The following is a 15,197-nucleotide window of genomic DNA, read 5'->3' on the forward strand; positions in this document are numbered from 1 at the left end:
CCTGGGTGGTCAGGCTCTGAGCAGGGTGATTCCCTGGCACTCTTGTTGCCACTTAGGGCCCCTGGAACTGTCATCTGGGCACCCTGGCAGTGCAACCCTGGCCAGATTGCCTGTGCCAGGAATCGGGCCTGCGGGATGCCCTGCCCTTAGTTGAGCTCGTCAGTGCAGGAAGTGAGGTAAGTATAGCCTGTACAGGCATTTCTGATTGAGGCGAAAAGAAAAAAGTCCCATTTGAAAATGAGATCGTTCTTGACCTGCAGGTGCTGTGAAACACCCCGCTCTACACCCCAAAATAACTCGGCAATAGTACTGAACACTCGTGCTGTAGATTTAGACATGCTTCTTGACAAGCTATTCTAATATTGCCACAAGACCGACATTTACAGGGCAATGTTGAAAATGGCTCAGGTATATCCGGTCTATGAAAAACAGGACAAATCCAATTACAGCCACATCAGTGCACTCTCGATCATCAGCAAAGTGATGGAAGATGTCATCATAGTGCTATAAAGAGACACTTACACAGCAATAACCTGCTCACTGATGCTGTTTTTAGGTTCTGTCAAAGCCATTTAGTTCCTGACCTCATTGTAGCCTTGATCCAAAAATGGACTAAAGAGCTGAACTCAAGAGGTGTGGTGAGAGTAACTGCCTTTGACATCAAGGCAGCATTTGACCGAGTATGGCACCAAGTAGCCCTGGCAAAATTGAAGGCAATGGGAATCGGGGGTAAACTCTCCACTGGTTGGCCTCATCATGCTGGAATCTATCATCAAGGAAGAAATAGCGAGGCATCTGGATGGAAATTGTCCCATTGGACAGACGCAGCATGGGTTCATAAAGGGCAGGTCGTGCCTAACTAATTTAGTGGAATTTTTTGAGGACATTAACAGTGCGGTAGATAACGGGGAGCCAATGGATGTGGTATATCTGGATTTCCAGAAAGCCTTTGACAAGGTGCCACACAAAAGGTTGTTGCATAAGATAAAGATGCATGGCATTAAGGGGAAAGTAGTAGCATGGATAGAGGATTGGTTAATTAATAGAAAGCAAAGAGTGGGGATTAATGGGTGTTTCTCTGGTTGGCAATCAGTAGCTAGTAGTGTCCCTCAGGGATCAGTGTTGGGCCCACAACTGTTCACAATTTACATAGATGATTTGTAGTTGGGGACCAAGGGCAATGTGTCCAAGTTTGCAGACGACACTAAGATAAGTGGTAAAGCAAAAGGTGCAGAAGATACTGGAAGTCTGCAGAGGGATTTGGATAGGCTAAGTGAATGGGCTAGGGTCTGGCAGATGGAATACAATGTTGACAAATGTGAGGTTATCCATTTTGGTAGGAATAACAGCAAAAGGGATTATTATTTAAATGATAAAATATTAAAACATGCTGCTGTGCAGAGAGGCCTGGGTGTGCTAGTGCATGAGTCGCAGAAAGTTGGTTTTCAGGTGCAACAGGTGATTAAGAAGGCAAATGGAATTTTGTCCTTCATTGCTAGAGGGATGGAGTTTAAGACTAGGGAGGTTCTGCTGCAATTGTATAAGGTGTTAGTGAGGCCACACCTGGAGTATTGTGTTCAGTTTTGGTCTCTTTACTTGAGAAAGGACGTACTGGCACTGGAGGGTGTGCAGAGGAGATTCACTAGGTTAATCCCAGAGCTGAAGGGGTTGGATTACGAGGAGAGGTTGAGTAGACTGGGACTGTACTCGTTGGAATTTAGAAGGATGCGGGGGGATCTTATTGAAACATATAAGATTATGAAGGGAATAGATAGGATAGATGCGGGCAGGTTGTATCCACTGGTGGATGAAAGCAGAACTAGGGGGCACAGCCTCAAAATGAGGGGAAGTAGATTTAGGACTGAGTTTAGGAGGAACTTGTTCACCCAAAAGGTTGTGAATCTATGGAATTCCTTCCCCAGTGAAGCAGTAGAGGCTCCTTCATTAAATGTTTTTAAGATAAAGATAGATAGTTTTTTGAAGAATAAAGGGATTAAGGGTTATGGTGTTCAGGCCGGAAAGTGGAGCTGAGTCCACAAAAGATCAGCCATGATCTCATTGAATGGTGGAGCAGGCTCGAGGGGCCAGATGGCCTACTCCTGCTCCTAGTTCTTATGTTCTTATGTTCTTATACCTAGCACAAAAAAATTTGGTTGTGGTTGATCAATCATCTCAATCTCAGGGCATCTTTGTTGGACTTCTTCAGGGTAATGTCCTGGGCTCAATTATCTTCATTAATGGGCTTCTCTCCATCACAAGATCAGATGCCTGCGCAATGTTCAGGATTACTTGCAACTCCTCAGGTACTGAAGCAGCTTGTGCCATATGCAACAAGATCTGGACAACATTCAGGCTTAGGCTAATAAGTGGCAAGTAACATTCATGCCATGCAAGTGCCAGGTAATTACCATCTCCAACAAGAGAGAATCTAACCATCTCTCTTGACATTCAATGGCATTATTATCCCTGAATTCCCCTCTACCAAAATCCTGGAGATTACCATTGACCAGAAATTGTGCTGGATCAGCCACATAAATACTGCAACTACATGTTAGAAGCTGGGAATCCTGACGCGGGTAACTCACCACTTGCCTTCCCAAAGTTAATCCACCATCTGTAAGGCACAAGTCAGGTGTGCAATGGAATTCTCTCCACCATATGCAAGTTCCTTTCCAAGCCACACACCACATGGCTTGGACTTATACTGCTGTTCCTTCACTGTTGCTGGATCAATAATCTGGAACTCCCTTCCTAACAGCACTGTGGGAGTAGAGGAACTGTACAAGGGTCAAAAAGACAGAATAAATATGACACAGGAGGAGGCTATTTGGCCCTCTGGGTCCATGCAATCTCTCTATAGAGAAATCCAATATGTTCCATGCTTCTATTTTATTCCTATATCCCTGCAAGAGTGCTTCCCTCAAGTGCCTATCCAGTTTCATTTTGAAATCATCTCTGCTTCTATCACCCAAATAGGCAGCAAGTTCCAGGTCTTTACCATTCATAGCATAAAACAGTTGTTGCTCACATTCCCCTAAATCTCTTTCAGGAAAGTTATATTTGTGTCCATTAATCCTTATGCCATCAGCTAATAGGAACAGCTTTATTTTGTCTACCTTATCCAAGCTTGTCACAATCTTGTACACCCCTATTGAATCTGCCTCCAGTGACTTGTGCTTCAAGGAGAACTAGCAACCTAACCTCGTATCAAAATCCCTCATGTGCTGGGTCACTGTCTGTGTGGAGTTTGCACATTCCCTCCCTTCCCCCCCCCCCCGCCCCCATTTTGCATGTTTGCATGTTATCACCCCCACAACCCAAAGATGTGCAGGTTGGTGGATTGGCCACGCTAAATTGCCCTTGAATTGGAAAAAATGAATTGGATACTCTAAATGTTTTTATTTTTTTTTTTAATTCCTCATGTGTGGAACCATTCTGGTAAATCTCCTCCACACCCTCTCAAGAACCTTCACATCCTTCCTAAAGTTTGGTGATCAGAACTAGATGTGATCATCTAGTTGTGGAGTAGTGAGACTTTTATCTGCATATCTTCCCAACTTCTGCACTCAAGGCTTCTAGTTATGAAGACCAAGATCCGCAACATCACCACTCTATAATTCTTGCACATCCAAATGATTTGCTCAGTTGTTCCTTAGTCACTCTTGCGCACACTATTTGGGGGCCTATAGGATACCTTTTCAGCAGTGTGATCATCCCCATTTTGCTTCACAGTTTGAATCAAAAAGCCCCCCTTTCCAACACCACAATGTCTTTCCTAATCACAACTTCCATCCCACCATCCATTTTTCCTTCCCTTTCTTTTCTAAAAGTGTAAGAGAATGTAGATGGAGAAGTAGATAACAGGTTTAAGAAATGTACAGGCTTGGCATTCATTCAAAGGTACTTTTGATAAATGTTAGTCACACTCTTTGGCAGCATGGTAGCATAGTGGTTAGCACTGAGGCTTCACAGCGCCAGGGTCCCAGGTTTGATTCCCTGCTGGGTCACTGTCTGTGCGGAGACTGCACGTTCTCCCCGTGTCTGCGTGGGTTTCCTCTGGGTGCTCCGGTTTCCTCCCACAGTTTAGGTGCAGGTTAGGTGGATTGGCCATGCTAAATTGCCCTTAGTGTCCAATAAGATTAGGAGGGGTTATCGGGTTCAGGGGGATAGGGTGGAAGTGAGGGCTTAAGTGGGTCGGTGCAGACTCGATGGGCCGAAAGGCCTCCTTCTGCACTGTATGTTCTATGTTCTTCTATCTTGCTCACTGATAGGTCAGCAGGTAATCCTTTGTCACTTTCACCTTCCAGATCGGCTTCAGTATCCTGTTCATGTAACTCCACATCAGCCCATTTTGCATATGATTATGGGGTATGCAGAATACAACAATTAACAATAAGCGCAGAGGGCTCAAATGCAAGTCACCCCCATGAGTTGAAATATCTGAAATACTTCTTCCAGATTCCAGTAGTATGTTCAATAATCATTTTGAATGTCTCATGCACCTTATTATATCACACTTAGCTTTCTGTCCATCTTTGGTGTAAGTGTGACCTGAGTAGTGGCTGAAAACCTTAATCTCCCAGTAATCATCTTTCCAATTTTCATTTCTCTGAAATAAAGGTGACACAACTGATTGCCTTAAAACAAAAACATTGTCAGAGCTCCTAGGGAAATGAGCACGATTTTGTGCAGATGAGTCCATATTAGCTATACAGTGATAGAATAAAAATATTAACAATTAAATAGGACATTGCATTGTACATAGTGATTTAAATGGCACCATGGTCCCGAGAAGTGAGTGGAATTATATTGGTACTACCATCATACAGCTGTTGCTGTTATATGAAATTATTGGCCATACTGAATAATGTATCTATGGCCTGAAAATTAGCATTTGTTGCAGATTTTACCAGTGAACATTTGGAAAAGAGCTTAACACCAAATCATTGGAGGCTGTGGACACTTTGATAGCTGGCAACTGTATACATATTTAATTTTGCCTGGATGTATTTACTGAGAATATGGCATGGTTCCATTACAATTTCCAAAGTCATTGCTAGCTATTTATAATTTGTATTCCTCTGACATCATATCATGGCAGTTCTTACCTGCTCTCATTATTCCCCCTCAACATTAGTAAAGCATTGGATTCAATATAAGTCAGTGATAAATTCTTGCAGTTTGAAGATTAGTTGTAGCAGGTAGCCTATCCTTACAGACAAACAATTTGCAATTCTTAGATTTCTGAGAGAAAAATGTATCATACTTTTGATGTGGGAGACCTGAAAAATGTACTTCAGTAATTTAAATTCAAGTTCAGCACTTATGCCAGCAATAATTCTATTAACATGCCTAATGAAATCTTCAGTGCTTTGGTGCCCCTCGTCCCAACATCTGGCAGCTTCTGTTAAATTAAATATTGATATTCTGCATTTCCTTATTAGTCTAGGCATTTATTGTGGCTCTAAGTTATTTATAGACTACAATTGTTTTCAAAAGAAATAAAACTCCATCCTCCAAAGTTTTATTGTAGTAGATTATACCCTCTAAACAACTATTTTTTAAAAATGTTTCTAACCTGAAGGATGAAATTCTAACTTAACAATGCTCCATACAGAAAATTGTTAGTCGAAAATACATAAAAGTAGAATTATACTGCAATGAGCAGATGAATAAACATGAAATAAATCAAAAGGAAGGAAATTATTGAGTTGGAGCACCATGTTTATGTTTTTTTTCTTTCAAAATGTACTTTTTGAAACACTGGCAGGCCAAAAATGTGCACTTAGCAACTGGATACAGACATATTCTTTTAACTTTTCTTCATAGCTTTTTAACAAACTAAAATCAAAATTGTGAACATTATTGGAGCATTATTACAGAAAATGTAATGTACCAATAGAAAAGAAATCACTAACCAAAAAGGCATAACTTACTGGCCTCTCTAATACCACAGGAAGAGATGGCAAAAATTCAGGTTTCTCTTTTGAAATAGGCAGGCTAGCAATTTTCATCAGGAATTCTCTGGTGTATGTAATCCTCTCTGCATCTGGAATATAAATTGAATTAGTAAACAAAATTGAACATTTTATCAATACAAAAGTCTGTAACTCGAGATAGACTTCTCCCTAGAATATGGGGTATACTAAAGAGCAGTGTTAAAACTGTACAGAATGTTAAAGCATCTTGCTTGTTTCCAGCTGTTATTATTGTCAAAATGAAAATTTTTGGTTGAGTAGCTACAGGAATAATCAAAGCCAAACAACCGGGCTGTTTTCGATAGTATTTTGGGCGGGTTTGGCGGGAGTGTTTCTCGTCGGCTTTTTGGGTGTGTTCCAGGCCTAGATTCACCCCACTTAGTTATTCTTTTAGGCCCTGGGGAGTTTCTCCCAGGTCTAGCCCACACCTATAAATGTTTTCATCAATGGGGAGCTGAACTCGCCGATGTGACCAGCGTCTCAGAGATCGGGGTACCATTTTGAAAGAGTGCCCCGATCTCTAAATGAGCTTGAAGGTCCCCCACATCCCCCACCCATGGATGTTGCCACCCCCCACGGACATGGTCATTCATTACCCCTCCTTAAGTGAGCACAACTCCCAATGGAGTTGCAGAGGGATCCCCCTTTCAGGCATCCCCCACCCCTTTCAGGTCCCCCCACATCTCCCTTCAGAACCCCCCTTTCAGGACCACCCCATGCACCCCCAACCTTTATGAAGCCCCTTCATAGCTCCCTGCTTTAAGACCCCCTTTCATATCCCATTTTCACCCTCATTTCATGGGCATCGCCCCCCTCAAGCCCTGACCCTTGAAAGTGCCAACATGGCACACTGCCAGGTTGCCGTTGGTACTGCCAGGGTTCCTGGGTGACAGGACACTGCCTATCCTTACCCGACCACCCTGTAGGCTCCAATAATCTCTGAGACCCCCGGAGTGACCCTCACACCTGGCCTCTGCTTGTGGAGACCAGTACTAATTGCCACCCAGTTGGGGCCTTGCCAGAAAGGTGGCAACTCCCAGCCATAGGGAGAATGCAGCCTCATCTAGGCTGCGCAAATGTAATTGAGGCAGCTCATTTACATTTGATTATCTGGATCATGTCCAGCGAGGGTGTGGTATTATAGGTATTATGGTACCTGATAGGCTAAAGCACCATTGGTGGAAACTGTATGCTTTTTATTGGTTAGAATGTATGATAGCTCCGCCCTGCTAGGCGGGGGATAAGAACCCGTGCCGCCCCAGCAGCCTTCATTCTGTACCTGAGCTGCTGGGGGAAACATCTAGCTTATTAAAGCCTTCAGTTGGACTACAACCTCACTTTAGTGGTCATTGATTGTGCATCAATTTAATAAGCTGGTTTTTTAAGAAGGAAGGATGGAGCTCCGAATCAAGCCGGAGTGTCTGCAACTTAGCCCCCATGCGGCGAACTCAGCGGCAATCTTTAAGCACTGGCTGGCGTGCTTTAAAGGGTATCTCGGGACGGCCGAAAACGCACCCACGGGAGAGCAGAAACTGCACGTCCTGCACTCAAGGGTGAACCCGGAGATTTACACCCTCATCGAGGAAGCGGAAGACTTCGATGCAGCAATAGAGCTGCTAAAAGGACACTATATTTGCCCGGTAAACCAGGTCTATGCCCGGCACCTGCTTGCAACAAGGCGACAAACCCCTGGGGAAATCGCTGGAGGAATTCTACCGTGCACTCCTGGTGTTGGCAAGAAGCTGCAGCTGCCCGCAGGTTTCGGCGAGCGAACACAGGGAACTCTTAGTCTGGGACGCTTTCATGGCAGGTATGCTATCTTCACAAATCCGCCAGCGTCTGTTAGAAAAGGACACCCTGGGCCTCAGGGAGGCACGGGCCCTTGCAGGCTCCCTGGACGTGGCCTCCAGGAACCCCCACGCTTACGTTCCCGACCGCGCGGCAGCCCCCTGGGCAGCGTGGAACCTCCCCGCGGCCGACCCCGAGACATCCCCATTCCCCCACAGGCCTACGCTGCAAGGCGGCCTGGCAACCCTGAGGGGCCCCGCTGCTAGTTTTGCGGGCAAGCCAAGCAACCCCGCCAGCGCTGTCCGGCCCGCGCATCCACCTGCAAGGGATGCGGCAAAAATGGCCATTTTGTGGGGGTATGCCAGGCCCATGCGGTTGCCGCGGTCTCCGGAGGCGAATGCGGACCGCAGCCACAGATTTCTCCACGGTCCCCGTGTGGCCAGCGGTCGCCGCCATCTTCATATTCCGGGGCCACGTGCAGACCCCGGGCACCGCCATCTTGTTCCGCGGACGCCACGTTGGAGGGATGGGCGCCGCCATTTTGTGCACCTCCAGTCATGTGCGACCAACAGGAGCTGCCATCTTGGATGAACAGCCAGGACCCCAGCGCGGCTGACCACGTACTGCCCGAAGAGAACTCTCAACTGCTGCGATTAGCCTCGGTGACTCTGGCCTCGAACACTCTCAACTGCTACGACGACCGTATTCAACAACGGGCACAAGACGTCCTGCCTAATCGACTCTGGGAGCACGGAGAGCTTCATACACCCTGACACGGTAAGGCGCTGTTCTATCCTCATCCACCCCATTCATCAAAAAATCTCCCTGGCTTCCGGTTCACACTCGTTTTGTGTAGCAAACCTCACAGTCCAGGGACGGGAGTTCAAAAATTTCCGTCTCTACGTCCTTCCCCACCTATGCGTGGCTACACTCCTGGGTTTAGACTTCCAGTGTAATCTTCAAAGTCTGACCTTCCAATTCGGCGGCCCTATACCCCCCCTTACTGTCTGCGGCCTCGCGACCCTTAAGGTCGACCCGCCTTCCCTGTCTGCGAACCTCACCTCGGATTGCAAACCCGTCGCCACCAGGAGCAGAGACAACAGTGCCCAGGACCGGATCTTTATTAGGTCAGAGGTCCAAAGGCTACTGAGGGAAGGGGTCAATGAAGCCAGTAACAGCCCCTGGAGAGCTCAAGTAGTGGTAGTAAAGACCGGGGAGAAGCATAGGATGGTCATTGTGGTCGTATGTATTGGGGGTCATGTGGGACTGGAAGCCCTAATGTCATTGGCTGACAGATCCCGGGTCCTGGTTGGCCGTTGACCTCATGCTCCGCCCTGAAGGCGAAGTATAAGAAGCCGGTGCCTTCCCCCGCAGGCCAGTTTACTATCGGGCTGCTGGGGAACAGACACGCTTAATAGAGCCTCATCGACTTCACTATATTCGTCTCATGGAGTCTTTGTGCGCTACAATTTATTAAGCGTGCCTAAAAAGGACTATGGAGCTCAGGATCATTCCAGAATGCCTGAGGATCAGCCCCCACGCAGTGAATGCGGCAGCAGCCTTCAAACACTGGCAGACTTGCTTCGAGGCCTACCTCAGACTGACCACCGGCCGGGTCTCAGGCGAACAAAAACTGCAGGTCCTGCACTCGAGGGTGAGCACGGAGATTTTCACCCTCATTGAAGACACCGACGATTTCCAGACGGCGTTCGCAGCACTGAGAAGACTCTATGTCCGCCCTGTTAACCAAATCTACGCTTGCTACCAGCTCGCGACGAGTCGGCAAGCTCCCGGAGAATCGATGGACGAGTTCTACGCCGCGCTGCTGATTTTGGGACGAGCCTGCAGCTGCCCCTCGGTGAATGCAAACGAACACACGGACATGTTAATGCGCGACGCTTTTGTGGCAGGTATGCAATCCTCCCAAATCCGCCAAAGACTTCTAGAAAAAGAGTCGCTAGGACTCTCAGAGGCACGGGCCCTAGCAGCCTCCCTAGACGTCGCCGCGCGTAATACCCGCGCCTATGGCCCCGACCGCGCGGCAGGCCATTGGGCCCCGTACGTACCCGTCGCGGCAAACCCCCTACCCCCGGACACCCCACAGGCTTGCGCAGTACAAACGCCGAGTCGCACCGGGGGCGCCCGCTGTTATTTCTGCGGCCAGGCGAAGCACCCCCGACAGCGCTGTCCGGCCCGCGCAGCCACCTGCAAAAGCTGCGGGAAAAAGGGCCACTATGCGGTGGTGTGCCGATCCCGCGAGGTCGCCGCCGTCCCGGGGCCACAGGGAGCCCTACAAGCAGTCTATGCCTCCCAACCCCCCCAGCACGCCATGTGCGACCCGCAGGCGCAGCCGCTCTGGGTCCCGACCACCGCGGCCCCGGGAGAACTGGGAGCCCTGCACGCCACCTACGCTCCCCAACCCCCCTCCCTTCAGTCCATGTATGACCCGCCGCCGGCGCTCCCGATTTGGGTGCCGGCCAACACTCTCCACGGAGAGGAAGGGGTCTTTCGCGTCCCGAACGCCACCCTCACCCCCGTCCCGCGCCCCACGCCTGACCCGCCGGCGCCACCTACCTGGACCCCGACCACCGTTGTCCCCGGTGAGGGAGCTCCTCGCGCTCCTTGCGCTCGTGGCCCCACGGACTTGGGCCCCGACCACCGCTGTCCCCGGTGAGGGAGCTCCTCGCGCTCCTTGCACTCGCAGCCCCACGCCTGACCCGCCGGCGCCGCCGACTTGGGCCCCGACCACCGCTGTCCCCGGCGAGGGAGCTCCGCGCGGTCCTAGCGCCCGCGGCCCTGGCGCTCGCAGTGAAGGAACTCCGCGCGGTCCTAGCGCCCGCGGCCCTGGCCTTCGCAGTGAAGGAACTCCGCGCGGTCCTAGCACTCCCCAGACCCCCCAGCACACCATGTGCGACCCGCAGACGCCGCCATTTTGGGTCCCGACCACCACGAGGGGAGGAGGGGCACCGCCATCTTGGACCGCCCCCGACCTGTACGACGCATGGGGCGGCCATTTTGTCCACCCCCGACGCCATCTTGTGACCCCACAGCCACGTGCGATGTATGGGGGCGGCCATTTTGTCCATCCCCGACGCCATCTTGGACGGCAACAGCGGACCCCACCCCACTACTACAACCATGGCTCACTTCGGTTACGCTCGATCAGGCTCGGCCCCGGACTCTCCAGACGACGACGACAACGGTCCTAATTAACGGCCACGAGACGCCATGCCTAGTCGACTCCGGGAGCACGGAAAGTTTTATACATCCCGACACGGTAAGACGCTGTTCCTTAACTACCTACCCCAGCGCACAAAAGATTTGCCTAGCTGCAGGATCCCACTCCGTACAGATCCAGGGATTCTGCATAGTTACCCTAACGGTACAGGGGAGGGAATTCAAAAACTACAATCTTAACGTCCTTCCCCAACTCTGTGCCCCCACCTTGCTGGGCTTAGATTTCCAATGTAACCTACAGAGCCTTATGTTTAAATTCGGCGGGCCCATACCCCCACTCACTATCTGCGGCCTCGCCACCCTCAAGGTGCAACCCCGTCCTTGTTTGCGAACCTCACCCCGGATTGCAAACCCGTCGCCACTAGGAGCAGACAGTACAGCGCCCAGGATCGGACCTTCATTCGGTCCGAAGTCCAGCGGCTACTAAAGGAGGGCATAATCCAGGCCAGCAATAGTCCCTGGAGAGCGCAGGTGGTAGTAGTGAAGACAGGGGAGAAACAAAGGCTAGTCATCGACTATAGCCAGACCATCAACAGGTACACACAACTAGACGCGTACCCTCTCCCCCGCATATCCGACATGGTCAATCGGATTGCCCAGTATAAAGTCTTCTCCACCGTGGACCTCAAGTCCGCCTACCATCAGCTCCCCATCCGCCCAAGTGACCGCAAGTACACAGCCTTCGAGGCAGACGGGCGATTATACCATTTCCTACGGGTCCCTTTTGGCGTCACAAACGGGGCCTCGGTCTTCCAACGGGAGAAGGACCGAATGGTTGATCAACATGGGTTACGGGCCACGTTCCCGTACCTCGACAATGTAACCATCTGCGGCCACGATCAGCAGGACCACGACGCCAACCTCCAAAAATTCCTCCAGACCGCCAAAGCCTTGAACCTCACGTACAACGAGGACAAGTGCGTTTTTAGCACCGATCGGCTAGCCATTCTGGGCTACATAGTGCGCAATGGGATAATAGGCCCCGACCCCGAACGTATGCGCGCACTCATGGAATTTCCCCTCCCGCACTGCCCAAAAGCCCTGAAACGCTGCCGGGGGTTCTTTTCGTACTACGCCCAGTGGGTCCCCCAGTACGCAGACAAGGCCCGCCCCCTAATACAGACTACGACCTTCCCTCTGTCGACAGAGGCTTGCCAGGCCTTCAGCCGCATCAAAGCGGACATCGCAAAGGCCACGATGCGCGCCATCGACGAGTCCCTCCCCTTCCAGGTCGAGAGCGACGCCTCCGACGTAGCTCTAGCGGCCACCCTTAACCAAGCGGGCAGACCCGTGGCCTTTTTCTCCCGAACCCGCCACGCCTCAGAAATCCGCCACTCCTCAGTGGAAAAGGAAGCCCAAGCCATAGTGGAAGCTGTGCGACATTGGAGGCATTACCTGGCCGGCAGGAGATTCACTCTCCTCACTGACCAACGGTCGGTAGCTTTCATGTTCGATAATGCACAGCGGGGCAAAATTAAAAATGACAAGATTTTAAGGTGGAGGATCGAGCTCTCCACCTTCAACTATGAGATCTTGTACCGGCCCGGAAAGCTGAACGAGCCTTCCGATGCCCTATCCCGCGGCACATGTGCCAACGCACAAATTGACCGCCTCCAAACCCTCCACGAGGACCTCTGCCACCCGGGGATCACTCGGTTTTACCACTTCATCAAGTCCCGCAATCTCCCACACTCTTTAGAAGAGGTCCGTACAGTCACAAGGGACTGCCACATCTGCGCGGAATGCAAGCCGCATTTTTTCAGGCCAGATGGAGCGCACCTGATTAAGGCTTCCCGCCCCTTTGAACGCCTCAGTCTCGATTTCAAAGGGCCCCTCCCCTCCACCGACCGCAACGCATATTTTCTTAATGTAGTGGACGAATACTCCCGCTTCCCTTTTGCCATTCCCTGCTCCGACATGACCGCGGCCGCAGTCATTAAAGCCCTGAACAGCATCTTCACACTGTTCGGTTACCCCGCATACGTCCACAGTGACAGGGGGGTCCTCTTTCATGAGTGACGAGCTGCGCCAGTTCCTGCTCAGCAAGGGCATAGCCTCAAGCAGGACGACCAGCTACAACCCCCGGGGGAACGGGCAGGTAGAAAGGGAAAACGGCACGGTCTGGAAGGCCGTCCTACTGACCCTACGGTCCAGGGATCTCCCAGTTTCACGGTGGCAGGAGGTCCTCCCGGATGCTCTCCATTCCATCCGGTCGTTATTATGTACAAGCACTAATCAAACGCCCCACGAGCGTCTCCTTGTCTTCCCTAGGAGGTCCTCCTCTGGAACGTCGCTGCCGACCTGGCTGGCGGCCCCAGGACCCATCCTGCTCCGAAAGCATGTGCGGGCACATAAGGCGGACCCGTTGGTCGAAAGGGTTCACCTCCTCCACGCAAACCCCCAGTACGCCTACGTGGAGTACCCCGACGGCCGACAGGACACGGTCTCCCTGCGGGATCTGGCGCCCGCCGGCACCACGCACACCCCCCCGACACCATCAACCCAACCGCCCCCCTTCCTGCCACCACCGCACCCCGCGACCGCCCCCTTCCCAGGAGGATCAGTCCCCCTCCCCTTTGCACCGACAGCTGAAACCGTGCGGCTCCCGGAGGCGAGAACACTGGTACAAGCACCACCACCACCGCCGGGGCCGAGGCGATCGACACGGACGACCAGACCGCCCGACCGACTCGTGGCGTCGATGTAAAACAAAGATGGACTGTCCAATGAACATTTTGTTTTTCCTATACCCTCTGTAAATAGTTGTAACAGGACGATACTGTCCAATACTGTACTACCATGTAACTGTTCTATCCTCCCAGGACCAGCCCTGTAAACCCTTACCACCATACGAAGCATCACCCCGCCGGGTTCATTTTTGACAAGGGGTGAATGTGGTAGTATGTATTGGGGGTCATGTGGGACTGGAAGCCCTAATGTCATTGGCTGACAGATCCCGGGTCCTGGTTGGCCGTTGACCTCATGCTCCGCCCTGAAGGCGAAGTATAAGAAGCCGGTGCCTTCCCCCGCAGGCCAGTTTACTATCGGGCTGCTGGGGAACAGACACGCTTAATAAAGCCTCATCGACTTCACTATATTCGTCTCATGGAGTCTTTGTGCGCTACAGTCATCGACTACAGTCAGACCATCAACAGGTTTACGCAGCTGGATGCGTACCCTCTCCCCCGCATATCCGACCTGGTAAACAGGATCGCGCATTATAAGGTCTTCTCCACGGTGGATCTCACGTCCGCCTACCACCAGCTCCCCATCCGTACTAGTGACTGCCTTCGAGGCAGATGGGTGGCTCTATCACTTCTTAATGGTTCCCTTCGGTGTCACCAACGGGGTCTCGGTCTTCCAGCGCGAGATGGACCGAATGGTTGACCGGTACGGTTTACGGACAACATTCCCGTGTCTCGATAATATCACCATCTGCGGCCTTGACCAGCAGGACCACGACACCAACCTCCGAAAAATTTCTCCAGACCGCTAAAATCCTTAACCTTACACACAACAAGGATAAATGCGCGTTTAGCACCGACCGCCTAGCCATCCTTGGCTACGTAGTGCGAAATGGAGTTATAGGCCCTGACCCTGAACGCATGCGCCCCCTTATGGAGTTCCCCCTCCCTCCCTGTTCCAAGGCCCTGAAACGTTGCCTAGGGTTTTTTAGCTACTACGCCCAGTAGGTCCCCAACTACGTGGACAAGGCCCGTCCCCTGATCCAATCCACAGCATTTCCCCTGTCGATAGAGGCCCGCCAGGCCTTCAGCCGCATCAAAGCAGACATTGCAAAGGCCACGATGCACGCCATCGACGAGTCCCTCTCCTTCCAGGTCGAGAGCGATGCGTCCGACATAGCTCTGGCGGCCACCCTCAACCAAGTGGGCAGACCCGTGGCCTTCTTCTCTCGAACCCTCGATGCTTCCGAAATCCGCCACTCCTCAGTCGAAAAGTAGGCCTAGGCCATAGTAGAAGCTGTGCGACATTAGAGGCATTACCTGGCCGGCAGGAGATTCACTCTCCTCACAGACCAACGGTCGGTTGCTTTCATGTTTGATAATGCACAGCGGGGCAAGATAAAAAACGACAAGATCTTGCGGTGGAGGATCGAACTCTCCATCTATAACTACGAGATCTTGTATCGTCCCGGGAAGCTAAAATGAGCCTCCTGACCCCCTGTCCCGCGGC

At 51.2% G+C, this 15,197-nt stretch overlaps 1 protein-coding gene across 5 annotated transcripts in view; it reads right to left on the bottom strand.

Annotated features, from left to right (window-relative positions):
* The window catches only part of gra (granulito), a 293,031-nt gene that overhangs the window by 24,568 nt on the left and 253,266 nt on the right, over positions 1–15,197 (bottom strand). For 4 of the 5 annotated variants that reach the window (XM_072467990.1, XM_072467994.1, XM_072467991.1 and 1 more), the window contains one exon: positions 5,919–6,049. In XM_072467990.1, coding sequence (XP_072324091.1) covers positions 5,919–6,049 — 131 coding nt within the window. The remainder of the gene's footprint in view (positions 1–5,918; positions 6,050–15,197) is intronic. The other variant, XM_072467992.1, reaches the window with a different exon arrangement.

This window comes from Scyliorhinus torazame, chromosome 11, assembly GCF_047496885.1.
Source record: "Scyliorhinus torazame isolate Kashiwa2021f chromosome 11, sScyTor2.1, whole genome shotgun sequence".
Lineage (NCBI taxonomy): Eukaryota > Metazoa > Chordata > Chondrichthyes > Carcharhiniformes > Scyliorhinidae > Scyliorhinus > Scyliorhinus torazame.